The sequence below is a fragment of the Hippocampus bargibanti genome, linkage group LG01 (assembly GCF_051943395.1).
Source record: "Hippocampus bargibanti isolate YZ-2025 linkage group LG01, ASM5194339v1, whole genome shotgun sequence".
Lineage (NCBI taxonomy): Eukaryota > Metazoa > Chordata > Actinopteri > Syngnathiformes > Syngnathidae > Hippocampus > Hippocampus bargibanti.
In genome coordinates this window covers 34,685,343-34,704,716 of record NC_142734.1, presented here as the reverse complement: position 1 = coordinate 34,704,716, position 19,374 = coordinate 34,685,343, and the positions used below count along the sequence as shown (strand labels likewise).

Sequence of the window (19,374 nt, the reverse complement as noted above, 5' to 3'; positions counted from 1 at the left end):
CTGTACTACATGATGAATTTCAATTTGACTGTGATGCAGTAGCTGTAATGTGTTTATTGGTGGTCAGGCACTTTTTCCATCTGTGGGACCCCCTTCAGACCAACACACACACAGACCAACACAACCCTCGTCCAACATGAAGATAGCCACAATTAACCACCGCGAATGCATATATAGTGAGACCTTCATAGGTCACATGAGAGGACATTTTGCCTATGAAGTAACTAAAGAAAGTGAATGCAAAACGTTACTATGACTCAAAAGTGATCACAATTCACAAAATGTTTTGTCAAAGCACTTTTTGCTACACTGCCTCGTCATCAATAGTCAGCAGTGAGTCAAGCGTCCTCCTTTCATAAGGGTACTGCGATGGACGCTCCAACGCAGTGTTTGGAACAATAATGGATTAAAATACCATTAAAAGTTATTACAATATAATGTATTGAAAAAAAAGCAACACTTTGTTCAGATCACTGTGATGTCATCCCTGATTCATTTCACAGATCTCAGGAAGCATATTTTAACAGCATCAGGGAATTGCTCTGTTGTGCTGTGATGAATGAGCATTAAGTGTTGCGAATGTCTTTCTTTTTCAATTCTGCGATGGCATTTGGAGTATATATCAATAGTCATCTGTCCCAAACAACTCAGCAATCGCTTGTTGCACAAAATGCCTTTCATTGTAAGTGTCTGTAGATGACTCCTTCAAGTGGCTCATCAGATGAGACCTTCACACATGTGCAAGAGACGTCAAGGCCGTTCCGTCTGTCAGGGTGGAAAATTGATTACGGGAGTCTTTTTCCATCACAGCGTGGTCGAAACGGGCCACAGAAAGGTCAGGCGGTGGATGTGCGAGCAGAAGGTGCATGGATTTGGAACAGAATTTGCTGGGGAAGAAAATGTGACAACGGTAAATATGACGGAGAAGAAGATGGATGACTGAAGACGGTATTTAATACTAAGTTTTGTGAGGGATACTGAGTCAAAACAATCAATCAAAACCGACAAATTGGCAGCATGTACATAGTAATTCATTTTCCAATGCAACATTGCAAAATGGTTAAAAAAATCCACTTGGAACATGTACAATGTTATTAACGAAGTATAATCTGTGTAAGTGCATTTTAAAAAGTTAGAAATTGATTCGTCTGTGTACGCTCTCAGTCGTTCAGGAGTGGTTCCATCGATGAAAAGGTTTATTCAGCCGTCATCTGTACCTCTTTGACTGTGTCGGACGCTTCGCTTCTTATCCATGCTGACGAAGCTTCTTGGATAAGAAGCGAAACGTCCGACACCTTCAAAGAAGTACAGATAACGGCTGAAGAAACATTTACATCGTTAGAAATGGATTCATATTTGCAATCATTCACATAGTTCAAATGCCTTTCAACAGTCAGACATAGCAACATCCGCATAAAACAAACAACCAGACCCCGCAGGGATCACGAAAGTCTTCAGATTCACATCAAACAATTTAACTTAATTTCACGAAAATGAACTGAAAAGACATAACTCTATTTTTAATGATGGGTGAGCCCATTTGAAAACAGTTGATGTTATTTAAGGTGTGTTGCAAAATGCATTTCTATGTCTTGCTAGCTCAAATATTTTCAGCAACATAACTTTGTGAGACACCCCAATTGGCAACGCTTTTCCCCAAAACAGTAAAATATGAATTAACGATGAATATTTCTGCTGCACTTTGCCTTTGACCCTTTCTGGGCCAGCGGTTACTACATCGGATGTCTTATCGTGTTATCAAGTTACAGCTTATCATTATTGGTGCATGATAGGGTTAAATACACAAAATACAGAACATAATCTTCCACAGTTTTTGTGTATGAAATATATCTGATGTATGTGGACAGGGATTTAATGGAAAAAGGCTCCAACATATCACAAACGCATTCACGGTCGTGATGTTGACAAGGGGCGCAAACTGGAGGTATTGTGCTTTGGAGATAATGCGCTTCTCCACACGCGGCCCCTTTGTAGCCGCATAATATCCATTCCACTTCCTTTCGCAGCCCATGACCTTCGGCAATGATAGCTCTCAGCCAATCGGTCGGCCCCGTCTGGCACCCTCAGGTCGTAGCCCTTGACCCCAGACCGAGGTCAACGCCATGCCTTGGATTAGATTAACCTCCCATATTGTTCCATAAAAAGCAGCTGCCAATCACGGCCCATTTCGTCCAGGAAGTGTCGTTCCCGATTCGGCTTTCTTTACTACAAAGATAGTTTCGTCAAATACTGTTTCTTGGAGTCAAGAAATCACAGCTGAAGGCTTTTTACCCTTAGGGTAACTCCACCTCTCGGCAGCGCAAAAAAGTAATTGCAACGCTGGATGAGAAATCAGAGGCGTCAATATTTGCACAATCTGGGCGTCTCTTCAGCGAGTCCTCCAACACTCATGTCATTATGTGTTCTGAACTAGCAGCCATTATGCTTTCACTTCTCATAGCGTGACACAAACCTCTCATCCAGTTTTGGGAATAACATTCCAGGGACTAGGAATATAAATAAATCTTTATGTTCATCAAAGAGAGCTATTTTGGGCACAAATAGGTATCTTTCACTGTTGTCCTGATGTTTAAATTCAACCCCTGTGAATGGAAGAACCCTACTTTACGTGGACTTGATGCGACTGTTTGTTGACATCCAAGGACAGAAAATTCTTCAAGTCTAGCTTTGGTTTGAAGCACACATTTAACGGCATACGCACTTCTGCTGCATGATAAGATTTCCTTCCTGGTTCCGGTTGAAACTGCAAATGATAATTACAGATTGGGTGATGTCAAAATATATTTGGGAAATATCACTTGGCCCACAAATAACTTCCCACTTATTAATTAATACATTATTTTTTTTTATTTTTTTTTTATTTTTATTTATTTGTCTGTGTCTATCCATCTGTTTATTTCTTTGTATTTATGTGTATTTATTTATTTACTTACTTGCTTATTTGCGGTTATTTGTTTATTTATTTATATAATGTTATTATTACTATTTTTTCTTTTAGATTTCATATCTGAATTAACATACATCACAGTGGAACCTCTAAATTCATAACTGCCACTCTGCTTCCTAATGTGATTTTAAAAATGCGCCTCAATCTTCCTGTCAAATGCCACTCGGCGCCCTTTGGATCATTGGTTGCTTCTACCCTAACTGTAGGGTGGGTAATCGTATAATACATATTGCGAAGCATGTATTTCAAAATTTAACTCAAAGAACTTTTGGCATTTTTCCACCACAGCGTTGCTTACATGATCATGTCTTTTTTTGGGGGGCATCGTTTCATGCTGAATGCCGAGACTTGTGGTTGGGTAATGAAGCACTGAAGGCAAATTGTGTACCACTACACTGTCAGTACATATTTAGAAACATACCTAAAGTTCAATTAAACTCCACATTGTAGGACCCCAGGCCCATTTTTCCCATTGCCTTAATGTCTGAATAATGATAGTGTTATTCATGTGAAACCCCATGTGCAGGGAAAGTTTCAGCAAAGGTGTATTGAACAGCAGCTCATATGAGGTCATTCATAAGCGAGTGTCGCGCATAAACCACAACCGTCGCCTGATGTTGTATGTGGCACCGCATTTTGGCGACTTCAGCAAACGGTAGGCACACGAAAGGCTTACAACAGAAGGCAGATACCTTTCAGGCTTAATTGCGGCCTTCGTGGTGTCAATGCATTGTCGGGCTAATGCTCGCTATGTGAATAATGTATGACAAATGACTCCACAGGATTTCCAGAGGCCAATGTATCACTTTACACTTGGAAAAAAAAACAGGACGTAAATAGAACTTTCTCAAAGGTATCAGTCTTCAGTCTTTGGGTTCTTTGAGTTCATGTGTTTGAAAAACAATTAAGGCGCCATAGCAGTTGACAATACATTTGACATGTCATTATTAACAAGCAGAAAAACGATATATCTGTCATCCCAATTGTGTGTGTGTGTGTGTGTTTTCTGTTTGACAGAGGGAGAGGTTCTCCGTGTATGGCGAGTACTGTAGCAACCATGAGAAGGCTTTGCGACTCCTCATGGAGCTAAACAAGATACCCCACATCAGGACCTTCCTCCTGGTAAGAAGACAATTTGGCCTTTTTCATTGCCATCATCCCCCCCTACTAACTTTATTTTATACTTTATCTTCTTAAAAAACGTCTCACCACTTTCTAGCTTTGCAACACCTTCCTCCTTTATTGTACATGCCTTTCTGTTTATGTACCCTACATCATTTGTGAATCCGATACATTCCTTAATGGTGCTTGTCCTTACATTTGACTTAATTTGCTCCCACCTACTGCCATCATCATCTGTCTCACTGAATCTCCCAGTGACATATTTCTTTTATGGTCATTTCCCTCCCTCTTCATTTTCCCCCTGTCATCATGCCAAATCCATTTCCACATTTTAACACTTGTATAAAGAGGTTGAGCCCATAACAGGGTCATAGAGGTACTTCCTGCCTGGACAGGATGCAATGGCTCTCAAGGTCATCTTTGTGTGACACTCTTGTAGTGTTTCCTCTGCCAGCTGTTTCCATGTTTTGACACCCCGTTGGGCCCCTGACAATAAGCTCAAAGTGGTGACTAGGATTTGCAGAAGAAATTTTTTTTCAGACTTAATGGGATATCGGGGGTTGGTCAGCCAGCTTGGTGTTCCTAGCAACCTTGTTGGGGATTGGCGGAATGATCCGCTGTCCATGACTTTGTTGCCACCAGATGTGTGCTGCTCCCGTGACTTTCTTCTGACCCACTGGTCTGGAAACGGCATGATCAGAGGAACAATGTTAATGTTGACTTTTGATTTACTGTGCATAACCGGTCCTTATGTGTATAAAATTCTGCTTTTGTACCGGATTGACCTTGGACAATGCCATTGCCTTGGTCTCATAACCTTCAGCAAAAATCAAAAACATTGTCACGAGAAATTCATGTTGAATTTTGCTCAAGTGATATAATTTAGTATTTGATCAGCATTTTCAGGCATCATGCTATCATGTCTTGGGACGTGTCACTAGCTCCATTCAGTACATGAACAATTTAACACCTGGAGGCTTTTTCCCCAAAAGAAGAATGGATAATATCAACTGGAATTAATATCAAAGTATTCATGGTCCAGTGTTGTTATCAAAGTAAAGGTTGAGTGTTTTTGTTTTTCCAGTTCTTCAAAGAAGGGACACAGAGTACACCCTTGACTGATTGAAAGCCAACCAAAATAAGTATAGAGAACTATAGAGAAGTAGACGTTGATTCTCACGTCCTCCGTGAATAAAAATTTGGAGTCTTCAATCAGCTTCACAAGCAGAGGCTGACCATGCAAACTCCACGCTGGATTTGAGATTATAGCCCAAAGTGGCATCGGTGGGATAAACTGCAGCGTTGAAAATTTTCTTCACTGAATGTGACCATTTTCATGCTAATTGATTCACACAAAGACGGAAGCCTCTGGAATTCCATTAAAAAGTAGTGTTAATTACTTCGAAGGAGGAGAAGAGAAGTTAAAAGAAAAAAAAATACATTCAAAAAGACTTATTCAAAAAGGAGGTCATCCTGAAGAATCGAGGGAGAACTGGGAGAGTTCTAGCTTTTAAAATGGCAGATTATAAATAAGTAGAAAAAAAGAGTGCCTCATTGGATTTAGAAAGTGGGGTAGTGGAAAAATATGGATTGGGGGGGATTCTACAGTCAGTTTCTAAGAGGTTTATTTCTTCAAAAATAGGCAGCACAACCGCCACTTGAACTCAGTTTGCTCCAGTTCTCTGCTTGTATGTACCCATTTTCATCAAGTACAATGTCCATTTATCAATTACAACTCAACAGAACTTTACTTTCAAAATTTCCACTGGAACCATCATAGACCATAAATTTTAAATTATACATTATACATTATACATTATAAATTATAAATCATAAATCAATAAACAATAAATACCTGTAATAAATAATTATTTTCTGTCTGTTGTCTGTCTATATGCAAACATATTATAATTAGCATGTAAAAAAAAAAACAGCCTTTTGAATGTGACAGAGATGAAAACACAGCAGCTTGGTGCATGCTGGGAAATTCCCAAGCAGTCAAGGCCTGTGGCAGGATAACAAAGTGAAGATTCAGGGCAAGCCCGAGCCAGCCTTAACCACAGCATAAACTTTACCAAAATATAGCTTTTAAGGCTGTTCTTAAATATAGAGAGGGTGTTTGCCCCACCAGAGTGAACTGGGCAGAGCCTGGAAGATGCTTCCCATAGGAAATTCGGAATGCTTGACACACACTCACCCACACCTGTAAGTAATACATACAGTGACTACACAGTGAATTTTGCAAAATGGCTCTTTTCGAGTGAATGACAACAATACAACAATACATTTGAAAAAAGTGAAAGGATTTTATGATAGACATTTTTTTCTTTACCCTAAATTGAACAAAGCGAACACAAGAAATGACAATAATGTTGAGATAGTGTGTTTACAGAAGCAGGATACGCTCGCCATACCTCAGTATGGTTAAAAATGTTTTAAAAAAAAGTTTTTTGTTACAAAAATGTTACATGACACATTCCATTTCATTGATCACAAAAAACCTTATTGTCACATTGACATACTTTGCACTGAAGGCATGACTCTCGCTGTATAAACATGTAACAGTTTGTATATTAAAAAAGATATTTCTAAAATATGCAGAGCTTCTTTCACATTTTCTCATGCTGCAGGACACCGTTCTGAATTAATATGATAACAATTAGCAGAGGTCAGTACTGCAAGAAAAGAACAAAAATGCCAACAAATGCTACACTGAAAAATTCCACCACAATTTAGACTACAAGAAATAATGTAACAGGCACATTCTAGATTTAGCTGATGGATACAGTATATCCCTGTCGTGCAAATTTGTTGATAAAGTGAGTCATAAAAGAAACAGGAACCAGCTAAAAGAAATTCTAAACTGAACCAAGTAATGACACTCAAATTGAAAGTGAAAAAAATGCATAGTGATGGTACTTCTATCATATTCCCCATCTCATATTGCCAACAGCACAGCAACAACCATCCGCCCTGAGACTTTATGTTTATTGACATTCTTCTTTTAGGTTCAAAGTATGAATGCTGCACAGCGTCGCGATGTGTTAATTGCACGTGTCTTTTGGATGTATTTTCATGTGGCTTTGTCTCTCCTTTAGCACTGTATGCTACTGGGAGGGAAAAAGAGCACAGATATTCCATTGGAGGGTTATCTTCTCACTCCCATTCAGAGGATTTGCAAGTATCCGCTGCTACTGAAGGTAAAAAAGTCAGTGAAACGCAAAAAAATACTAAAGTGCTTCCTAAAAAAAGATAATGAAGCTAACAGGCTAACAACACGCTATGCTATTTGGCGCCAGTGATTTGTTTGTATACTAAGATAAACCATCATCTAATGCACTCTACTAGACATTGTTACTTGTTGTTTCACTGCTTTCAAATTGCATTTTTATTGCTGTGGCCAATAGCATAACCTTTTTTTTTAAATCACGTGTAACCCTTGCAGGAACAGTGGTTATAATGGTGGACAGCTTACCATGTTATCGGTTTACAGGGTGCATGGAAGGGTTAAAGGACAACCGACGTCTCCGGACAAGTTGTGTCCATAATTTGTAAAATGGCTTTAAATGATTTCTACTGAGCGTATTTTACAAAGATTCCACCGCATATAGCTATATTTTACGTTTTAAGACTCGCACTGAATATTCAGGTAGTCTTGTTTTTGAGTTGGTGACGAGTCCGTACGTGATGTCACTGAAGGAACGCCCCTGACCGAAAAAAAAAGACACATTGTAGCAGTCCTTCCATCACGTCAATGAACTTTGCTGTACTTGTTTGGTCTGACAACCCCGTGTTGCACCAAAAAGCAGCCAGAAAAGGGCGACCAAGCTCCATGGAAGGAATTTATCAGCCTGTGAAAACGGGCTGATTAATTCCTCACAGGAGCTTGGACGCCATTTTCTGCCTCTTTTTTGGTGATCCATTTGACCTCAATGTTGGCTCAAAATGGCACGGTATAAATTCTTTAATCGATTGCAAACGTGTGTGATTTCCTCTTCAGAACTATTTGAATCATATTCATAATTGGATGTGTCACAAGAAAGCATATTCTCCGAATCTGAAGCCATTGTTTTGATTCTCCAGCAATGCAAGACGTCTTGGCGTGACGTCATGAACTGGGGGCGGGACTTTCGTAAAATGCCCAATTCGCAGCTCAATTTTGTGCAGATTTTGGACACTTCAAGTCATTTTTATTGGTGTTTTGCATTTGACTAATAATATCATATGCTTTTATTCAAACTTGATGGCAAATCAGAAATGCAAGATGTCAAAAAAAATTACGAATCGTAGCTCATGTTGTATTTATTGATTTCAGATGACAAATACGGCAAGTCTTCGTTCTAAATCTTACTCCACTTCTCCTGGTTACCATTGGCAGGAGTTACTAAAGCGGACCCCGAAGAAGCATGCTGACTATCCTGCTGTCGAGGAAGCTCTGCAGGCCATGAAGGCTGTCTGCTCCAACATCAATGAGACTAAGCGGCAGATGGAGAAAATGGAAGCCCTGGAACAGCTGCAGTCTCACATTGAAGGCTGGGAGGTGAGAACAAGGACAGAATGACAGCAGAGCGAGGCCTGAGTTTTGTAATATATGGGGGCGGGGTGGGGAGATGGAGAACATTCCCTTCGTAAGCTTCTGCTTTGTCATATTGTCATTTTAAACATTTCGACACTCACTTTATGTTACAAGTCATCGATTTGCGATTCATAAACTGTCCAAAAATTAGCCGTGGCAGTCGCCGTGCAGATGACAAACAGAGGTGATCGTATCAAATGGGGGGTGAAAGCAAATCAACCTATCACAATGTATCGCATTGAAACGTGAGAGACGGTCCATCTTGGCAAGGGAAGGACGTACATTCGCATGGCATCTCAATTTTTCTAGATAATCGATGGGAAGTAACTTCAATCTCAAAGGGGGAAAAATGATTTACAGTATATCGTGACTTTTATTTATTAATGGACATAATCCTACCTCAATAGTGAGGTAGGACCACTATTGAGGTGACCTGGTGAGCCAAGTTTGCTAAGCACATACCATTTGGGTGACAGCCCAATCCTGCGAAATCTATTGGTGTAGGTTTTGCAGTGATACAATTCTAAAATAGAAACCTACCACCCTAAAAAGAGGTGAAAAAAGTGAAGCCGCAGTGACAAAGAAATATCACTATCATGGTTTGCAAGGTGGTGATGGCAGTTGGGGATAGCAAAAAGCAGGCAGGAGGGAGCAGCGGGTTGTATTTGACAAATTGTATTAAAATAAAGTCAACAGGAACAAAATCTAAAACATCAAAATCATCTGAACAGAACACTACAAAGTATCAAAGAAAAAAACAGGAGCAAAAGTCTACCAAGATGAAACAAACACATGCACAGCATACAATGCATGCACAATGCATACAATGACCCGAGGCCGAATGGTCATGCCGGGAGTCCTTTTGACTGCCACTGATTGGAACAACCAGTACCTGTGCAGGTGGGGCCGACAGCGCCACCCATTGGTTGCCAACCAGATCATGACAATAACAAGTCCAACTTCTTATTGACTCATAAATCCGAATTGTTTTGTCTTCATATTTGTGTACTTTATTGGTTATAAAAGAAGGAAGACAGCTTGACACTAAACGATGTCATTGTTTGAGCTTGGAATGTTACGATGTAGGAAAATAACACACGCGTCTTCTAACAGGATTAGTGTGAACTATTTAACGCAGCAAAATGCTCTTTTGAATACAGTAAAGTCTCGTTATATCGATATCGGATATATCGATAGTCCCGGTTATATCGATACTATTTCTATGCACGCACGGAGAAAATTACATGCAAACAGGGTCGGCTATATCGATAGTCCTGGTTATATCGATATTTTTTCGGACTCCCTTGAATATCGATATAACGAGACTTTACTGTATATGTTATGTGTGACTATTCGATTACACTTCACGTGGAAGCTTATTGTGAACCCCAATGTATGCAAAATCAATCTCTGGGCAGATTTTTTTTCTCCATACTATCCTGCAAGAGGCCCACCAATATTTGAAGGAGCATTCCATCAATATTAAAATGAAAAAATGATAATTGGACTAATATTTACATATCGTAAATAACGATTTCACTTCCATTATACTTTTTAACCAGATAAACCAACAGTATATTCATCTTTTTTTATGATGCATATCTATTCTAAAGAGTTAATTGCCACCAAAGCCAGCACCCTGCAGCAGGGGCACGAATAGGGCTTGGGAGCCGAATGAAGGGTTCAGTGCATTTTTCACGCCTCCATCACCCACCACAACAGAGGCCTTGTCTTAGGAGGCACCACAGGGACAATCCACCTACACAGGGTGCCAGGGGGGGATGCCAACAGGCATTCTGCCCAATCAGAAGAGATGGAGGATGCTGAGCTTTCGTCTTACCAGCACTTGTGGTTGGAGGGAGGAAGGAGGTGCGGCGGTTGGGTGGTTTGATGAGGGGGACCTTTGGAGGGAAGAGAGGCCAATAAACAAACAAAACAACAACAAAAAACCCGGAAAGGATGAACCCTGCGAGTGGGCCTCACTAGTACATCGAACCATTTGCTTGCCAAAACCAAACCGCCATCTTAAATTTCCCCTCCACAAAAATGTCAACATTTGACCGCGGTCATAGTTGACTATAAAACTATCAGAACACCAAGAAGCTGCTCTGCAAAGAGGGTATGGCAATAAATACGACAGATCTCATAAAATACTTTCGATCCTGATGCAGAAAAAAAAGTTGTTATACTACTGCCTTTTTGTTGATACTCATGAGATCATATCATTCCAAAAAAATGGAATCATCTCATCAATAGTGCGCAAGGATGATTAGGGTGCGGTCAAGATAACATTTCAGGTAAAATAAGGACGCTGTTACTTTGTTTACTCCATCGCAACTGTTTACCAGTCAAATTGCTTAGAAATGCTGACAAAGTAAAGCCCTTTGTCAGCATTTCGGACAATTGATTCAGACTAGAGCCGCCAAACAACCATTCTGTGCCCTTTCATGTTATGTTTCCTGACAAAGTGACATCGCCAAATAGCTGATTAGACATTAATATGCTGTACTTTTTTATATCGATGAAAAGGTTTCTTCAGCCGTCATCTGTACTTCTTTGAAGGTGTCGTACGTTTCGCTTCTTATCCAAGAAACTTCGTCAGGAAACTAAAGTCTTACTGGTAATTTAGGCCCTATATATATACTATGCTATCATAGCAGAGTCCAGCACCGCCATGTCTGGACAGTAGGGATATATGTAGGGCCGAAACTACCAGTAAGACTTTAGTTTGCTGATGAAGTTTCTTGGATAAGAATCGAAACGTCCAACACCTTATGTAATTAACGTAATCATTTTAACTTAACCAAATCATTTTAAGAACAAATTTCTGGAACGGATTATGGTCGAAAATGGAGGTTTGACTGTATGACAAAAAAAAAAAATTCAATGGCGAAATGGAATTGACGTAAATACTCCACTCACAAAATCGCTACCACTTCAAATGGAGAATATTATCTTGTGTTTGAATCCAGGCATTGTTGTCTTACACCTCTGAGCAACAGGCTAATATACGTACTCTCAAAGACGCCTACTCACACACAATCCCTCACAGCATTAGTCTCATTGTTCTTTTCATCTCTCAGTAGACTCTCTTTAGGCTATTCACCTGCAGCCTTAATGGACCACTCAGCTCATACCCAATTGGGTCCAGATACATTACACACAAATGCACGCACATACACACTCACACATCTTTACACACTGTAGTTAATGTGAGGTGAAATCGATTGTCGTCCGATACTGAGCTCCAAACAATTTTCTTGTTGTCTATATACTTGTGACCTTCCATTAACAAAAAACGCCCTGACAGGACTCCATAATGGACACACGAGTGCGGGTGTGGCTGGTCGACGGGGGTTTCCGCAGGGTCCAAATTTGAAAGACCACAGCGTGGTCCTAATTTGATGTATATACATATGTGAGTGCCTGGGGTGGTGTTCACACATGGGTTGTGTTTAGTTCCGGATAATTAAGAGTGGAATGAGCTGTTTTACGATGCTTAGAGAGACCTGATCATCTTAAATTTCAGTTGGTCCTGTATTGCTGTATCTGCTGTTATTTGCCTGCATACATGCAATACATAATCATATTACTGATGCTTTTTTTTGCTAAATAAAATAAGCGCTTCACCCATTGTGTGAAATGAAAAGAATAGTTATCAGCTCATATCCATTTTTTAAATTCAATTTAAACACCGATTGAAAATAAATGCAGATTACTTTTATCTGAAGCCATGTACTGGTGCTTTAAGTGTACATCCTAAGTGCAGAATTGATGTTTCAGGCTCCACCCCACCACTTTCCCTCCTAAATGGGATTTACATTTCCCGTAGGAAAATTTAGAGCAAGGTAAACTCCATCTATGTTTAGTACTTTCCTTCCATTACTGCTGCAGCCTGATGACCACATTTACATTAAGTGCTGGTCAGAAGCTTGGTCGAAATATTTACGATTTTCGAGACGTTTACGACCCACATACAATGCACACACCCAATGCATTCTTTTAAAATGACCCAATTAAAAAATGGCAGTGTTTTTTTCGCAACATCATATGAAAAAAAAATGGATGATTTTCATTATTCCTCCCTTCCCCTTCTTCTTTCAGGGCACTAACTTGACGGATATCTGCACAGAATTGCTGCTTCATGGAAATCTCCTGAAGATCTCAGCGGGCAATATTCAAGAGCGAGTCTTCTTCCTGTTTGATAATCTTTTGGTCTACTGTAAGAGGAAGTCCAGGTGAAGAATAAGTAATTTGGAAAAAAAAAAATATATATATATATATATATATATATATATAAATTTTTTGTGTGTTTGTGTGTGTATATGGATATATATGTGTGTATGTATTCAGTCTATGCACATGTGCAGTATATGCATGCTTCATGTTTGTGCTTGTTTGTATGAATGTGTAAGTGTTGCAGACGCTGTTTCAGTGCCACAGGCGGTGGATGTTTTCCATGCTGAGTGTAACCACACCGCTGTCTCATTTCCTAGGGTTTCTGGAAAGAAGTCCAACAAGAGGACCAAGTCTATCAACGGTCCCCTGTATGTGTTCAGGGGCAGAATCAACACGGAGGTGATGGAGGTGGAAAATGTGGAAGATGGAACAGGTTTGTGTTTACACAGCAATATTACATTTTTGGGACTCTCTCTCTCTCTCTCGCTCTGTGTCTCAGGTTGTGTGCAGAACTGTGGCGATTCAGTCATGAAACTCTGTCTCTGCATCGGAGCACATTATTAAATGGCTGTCATAAAACAAGCGATATATACTGTATAGATATATATAGCTGATCCAAGTAGAATGCCACTGGAGCAAAGATTTCTGCGAAGGCTAAACATACCAGATTTGCCTCGCAGCATTTTAAACACTTTCATAAGCATGCTTCCTGAAAATGTAGATGTTCTTTCTTCCCCTTTCTAGTTCCTTTTCATGACATTTAGTAATGTAACTCGTGTTCATTCAGCGCCATTCAAAATAAAAAGCTTCTTTATTCTAGTTCAAGTAACATGATCAAACTTTTAGAAACATCGTTCAAAATCAGTACAAAATCCGTTTTTAATTTTGAAATGTCTCTTCATTGTCTTGTTTTAACAATTGAGTCTTCCAGGTCTAAATAGAACTAACAAAGTTTGACCGAAACTGAAATTTGCTGCCGTTTTGGGTGGGGCGTTGTCGTTCCTCCGAGTTTCATGTAGAATTTCACCTTTTTGATGTCCAATATTCCGTTTAAGGTGCGGCTACAACTGCGAGTTGCAAATATTATCTCAACTTTAGCGAAGCTCACATTCTGGTTAATGCCGCGTGCCAACGCCTCGTCTGTGGGCTGAATGTGGTTCAGCACTTAATGAGATTCAGCCCGACACTGTTGTGAAAAATGCGTCTCGAAACACCGTCTTCCTCTCTATCGCATGTTTCCTCTTTCTTGCTTTGTTTCTTTTTTTTTTCTCCTGCACGCTGCCAGAATACGACCAAAACACAAACATAACTCACTGAGTGTTTAGACTATCAGCGCAATCACATCTACTAAGATATTAATGGTGTACGTTTCTCGTCTTAATATGTCAAGCATAACCAACTCTAAAGTGGAACGAGATAAGAACAGCAAAGTTTTAGCTTCTAAGGCCAAAGTTAAAAATGTCCCCAAGGGCTCCTAAACCTGACCAGATGTCGATGTTTCTATTGATTTCACCAGCAGCAAAAATACTCCCCCGGTATAACATTTTCGTCTCAGAATACACACTGGGGCTACTCCTCATTGGCTTTGAAGTATCACAAGTATTTATTTGACTTTTGGCCACAAGGTTAAAGGACAACCGACGCCCCCGACAAGTTTTGTCCATAATTTGGAAAATCACTTTAAATGACTTCTACTGGGCGTATTTTACAAACATTACACCGCATATAGCTAGATTTTACCTTTTAAGACTTGTGCTGAATATTCAGGAAGTCTTGTTTTCGAGTTGATGACGATCCCAACGTGACGTCACATTTGGAACGCCCCCTTGACCGAGAAAGCGACACACAATGCATTTTGCGGTACTTTGTTTGGTCTGAAAACTTCGTGTTGTGTTGATGGCGAAATTAGAAGGAAAACACACAAATGACGCGATGGTGAATCGTCACCAAGACTACTATTTGATATTCGCTGACACAAATTCCCAGCAGACAAATCAGCCCATTTCCAACGGAGCTTGTGCGCCATCTTGTGCATTGTGGCACCACTGTAGAGTTTTATTATTTATTTATTTATGCTGTACATGCTATATAATTACATATATTTTAATCCCATATAAACAGCAGTGATTAAAGCAATATAATTGTATCAATCTTATTCTTGTCAATTTGATGTGCTTTGTTTTTTTTTTGTCAATATATGCTTTATTTTCTGCAGCGGATTATCACAGCAACAACTACACAGTGACCAACGGTTGGAAAATCCACAACACAGCAAAAAACAAGTGGTTCGTCTGCATGGCCAAAACGGCGGAGGATAAGCAGAAGTGGCTGGATGCCATCTTGAGGGAGCGTGAGCAGAGAGAGTGTGAGTAACATTTTTTAACCTCATTATATGCTGAGCTGGGGTGTGTGTGTGGTGGGGGGTGCGGGGGGGCTAAGTTCCACTAGATTTCCTCCCATAAAAATATCGGGGACAATCGGATGCTTTCAACTTCGTGGGAAACCCCTTTGATCTTCCAGCATGACTGTCCCACAATGTAAACAAGTTTACCTTTTTCTGAGTTGTCACCATGACCGATGCGGTTTACCACTGGATTTTTGTTACCCAGCCCTGTGAAGGTAAACTCGTTGAAATCCTGTTGTGCTTTCATGCAGTTGTACAAATGTTTTAAACTCCAAATTTTACTTCCTATCAGCAATACATAATGAAGCAAGACCCAATTTCAGATTGACCATGTGACTGAATGCTTTATTCAATTATTTTGTTCTGCCTTAGAAAGTGCGCCCACCTGTTTGTTGTGGGCCGTCTGTCTCGATAATGTTGCATATTTCACACTGAATGACTTTAACGAGGTTTGGTGTGTAACATAAAAGGCCACCTGATAGTCTTGATGGGTGAAAAAGATCCAAAATGTGATTGTTTGGAACACGATTTGGTCGGAAATGCAGGAATACTTCATGAATCATGTTTCACAAGTTGGTAAATTTGCCTTTGTAAATTGGCTTATGTGAAATAATCACCCAGAGTGGATTTTAACAACCTCAGATCTGATGAATAAGCGCACAAAAGTGTGCGGCAGCTTGTGGTGTTAAATTACGAGGTCGGCGGAAACTGACCTGAGGCTAACAGATGCCCGATCAGTCACGGCACCTCTTTTGCCACCCGCGTTTCCTTTTTGACTGTCTAAACCTCTCACTGTGAGGGGACCTTTCTGTCAGCCTCTTATTTTAGACTTTCATTGGAAAAGTTATTTTTTTTTCTACAAAGTTTGACATTTCACCTAATGCCGCTTGTGTTCAGTGTGTTTTCACAGTGCTCACACATGGCTGCAATCAATTGTCCTCAAAGAGCTTAATTGTTTATGAACTGTACGCCAGTCACATCACGTTATACGTATTCGGGGTAAATTAGTGCACCAGCACCCTCCATTGATTGCAACACATGCTAGTGTTTTTCTGAATGTCCTTGTTTTGAACATGATGTTAAGAACATTCCTGGAATCTGGAATTTTATCACTCAGACCAGCCCCCTTTCATTCATTTTTTTGAATAAAGCAATTTTACCCCCATTGGTTAATCAATCATCCGTGTAATCAATCATTTTACCTCCCTTAACAAGATTCTGTTTTGTTTTGTTTTGTTTGATTTAATTTGTTTTGTTTTTTATGTTTAGTTTTTTCTATTTTGTTTTATTTTTTCTGTTTTTATTTTTTTCTATTTAATTTATTTTATTTTTTTCTATTTTATTTTTATTTTTTTTCTATTCAATTTATTTTCTATTATTTATTTTATTTCATTTACTTTATGTATTTCATTTTATTTATTTTTGTTTCATTCACACTTATTTTAGATTTAGTTTTAAGCACTTTAAACATGTTACGTTTGTGCTCTTATTTGAAATCCAATTTAACGATCGAAGCATTCCCTTTCACCACGCTTTGCTGCAATTTTTTAGATCTGATTTGATCACGCACAAATACACGGACGTACACACATAGCAGTACTAGTAGATGTCACTGAATTCTTGTGGGAACACCCTCCTTATAAAATGGGATTAGGTCATGCTGGTAAGTGAGAGATGACAAGAAGCAGCTCTAGACAAACTGTGGCAGCTGGACAAGAAGGCGAGCGGTCTCTTCTCTGGAAAGACCCCCGTGTGTTGTTCAATAACCCCCATTGTCTTTCAGCTGCTGTCACATATTATAAAATCCAACATCCATCATGGCCATCAGTACATCCGCCCAAATTGACTTTTTATTTATTTTTTCATCCACATTCATCTTTCTCTTACATCCAATCGCAAATCATCACGTGACATATACACTTGATCACTGTCTGCCTCTCCCCAAAAAAACTGTCATTAGAACTGAATTTTATTTTATCCCCACACTTCAGCCCTCCAAAATAATGAACTACAGGGATTTTCTATGAGTTAAAAACGCCACCAACCTGCCCCCGGAATAGACTTGACTCGCTCATAAAGTCTCAGACTTTTGGTGATCAAATGAGAGACAAGGTCACAATGTAGTTCAGAAGTTCACCAAAATCCACCAGGGATTTAGGAGGGAGCTCCAAAAGTGGACTCGCAGGAGGGGCAGCCTAACTCACAATAGGCCCTCCCAGGACATGCTTTGCTATATACACTACAAGCCACATAATCGTTAACATATCCCCACAGAAACAAGATCCCAATCACAGTGCCCTCCTTAACGCTAACAAATAGCTTGCTCAATTGAGATTAACATCTGGGTTTGTTTTCATATTTCCCCTCACGATTAGTTTGGCGTGCTATCAAGGTCTAAACAGCTGGGAAGCTCAGCCATGCTTGTTTCTTCAAATAGCCCAAAGACATGTTTTCATTCTTTGGCTCTGTGGGATGTTGTAGCACTACTGTCCAAAATAGGCTTCTGGGAGATGGAAACGTGTTGTAGGAGTCGTGGTAGGCTTTTGGTCTCTAAAAGCACAATTTCAACAATGAGCCACATAGGTCTTTTCATTGGATTCGCTTGTAACCATGTTGTGCCATAGCCCCCCCCCCCCCAAAAAAAAAAACAAAACAAAACAACAAAACACGGAAAAGGGAACAATTAATGTCCAGTTTAAGATTCAAGTAGAAATTGGCCATTTATGGCGCTATGTGTAGTCCAGTGGTTAGTGCATCAACCTCACAGTGCACTGGTCGTACGTTCGATCCCGGCTCCTCACTTTTGAATGTTCTCCTCGAGCCTGCGTGGTTTTTCTCCAGGTACTCCGGTTTCCTCCCATATTCGAAAAACCATGGCAGCCTGATTGTATTGTACTCTAAATTGTCCCTAGGTGTGAGTGTGAGCGCGGAAGGTTGTCTGTCTCTGTGTACCCTGTGATTGGCTGGCAACTGGTTCAGGGTTGCCCACACATATTGGCCGCAAACGGCTGTCCGTTCGTTCGTCTGTCCGTCCGCCCGCCCGTCTGTCTGTCTAGCTATCCATTCATCCATCCAGTTAGCTATTGAGTTAGCTAGTGAATTAGCTATTTAGTTAGTGAGTTAGTTAGCCAGTAAGTCAGCTAGTTGTTTGTTTAACTGTGTACCACCTTTTCTGTCTTGTTCGTCGCAGGTCTCAAACTCGGAATGGAGCGGGATGCCTACGTGATGATAGCCGAAAAAGGAGAGAAGCTCTATCACATGATGATGACCAAAAGCCGACACCTCATTAAGGACAGACGCAGGAAGCTCAGCATTGTGCCCAAGTGCTTCATGGGAAAGTGAGTGCAAGTCTGCCGTGTGTTTTTAGCGAGAGCTTGTATTCACTGTTCCTGGAAAGCCTTGGCAAGATTTGCTTTGTCTTCCCTCCATCCTCTATATCCTCTACCTCCGCTTTGGCTTCGTATCCCAAAGTCTTTCCTTGATCTTAAGCCAAGTCTTTAGTTCAAGTCTTCCCGAAAAGCGAGGCCAATCTGACGTCATGAATAGTAAGTGGTACCTTGCAGACTTTTGCCATTAGAAGACCTCAGCTTGTCCCTCTTTCATTTGTGTCTGTAACGCAAAGAAACAACAGGGGCCTTTTCAGACTTTCCATAGACAAATACTGCTCAGCGAGACAATGAAAGCAAGAACCGAATAGAAAACAAAAACATGGCCAAGACTGTCTCTAAAAAAACCTTAAAATGCAGTTACTGTTCATTATTCATTTGACCTATGAGAGATGAACCACCAAACGGCCTCCTCACCATTTTAAACAGTGTTGTGTCTTTATTGTCATTTGTGCTCACTTGGTTTACTTTACAGACCTCAGAAAGAATCTTTTTCTTTGCATGCCAATGTGGACTGGCTTGTTCCACACAACTAAAATCCATCCATCCCCAAAAATTGCAAGCATTGACAAAAATATTTCACTCAGAATCAAAATAGGAAAACCTTTATTCGTCCCACAATGGGGAAATTTGCAGTCCACAGCAGCAATGTGAAAGGGGATTCTGAAAGGATAGAATACAAGATATTCTAAGCATAGTAAAATAAAAAAGTCAACTGTATACTGCAAATGTGCAAACC

The 19,374-nt window shown here is 40.0% G+C and overlaps 1 protein-coding gene across 2 annotated transcripts in view; it reads left to right on the top strand.

Annotated features, from left to right (window-relative positions):
* The window catches only part of prex1 (phosphatidylinositol-3,4,5-trisphosphate-dependent Rac exchange factor 1), a 79,939-nt gene that overhangs the window by 23,132 nt on the left and 37,433 nt on the right, over window positions 1-19,374 (top strand). For both annotated transcript variants that reach the window (XM_089012909.1, XM_089012910.1), the window contains exons 4-10: window positions 3,986-4,090; window positions 7,189-7,290; window positions 8,469-8,630; window positions 12,771-12,904; window positions 13,163-13,278; window positions 15,061-15,210; window positions 18,440-18,587. In XM_089012909.1, coding sequence (XP_088869035.1) covers window positions 3,986-4,090; window positions 7,189-7,290; window positions 8,469-8,630; window positions 12,771-12,904; window positions 13,163-13,278; window positions 15,061-15,210; window positions 18,440-18,587 — 917 coding nt within the window. The remainder of the gene's footprint in view (window positions 1-3,985; window positions 4,091-7,188; window positions 7,291-8,468; window positions 8,631-12,770; window positions 12,905-13,162; window positions 13,279-15,060; window positions 15,211-18,439; window positions 18,588-19,374) is intronic.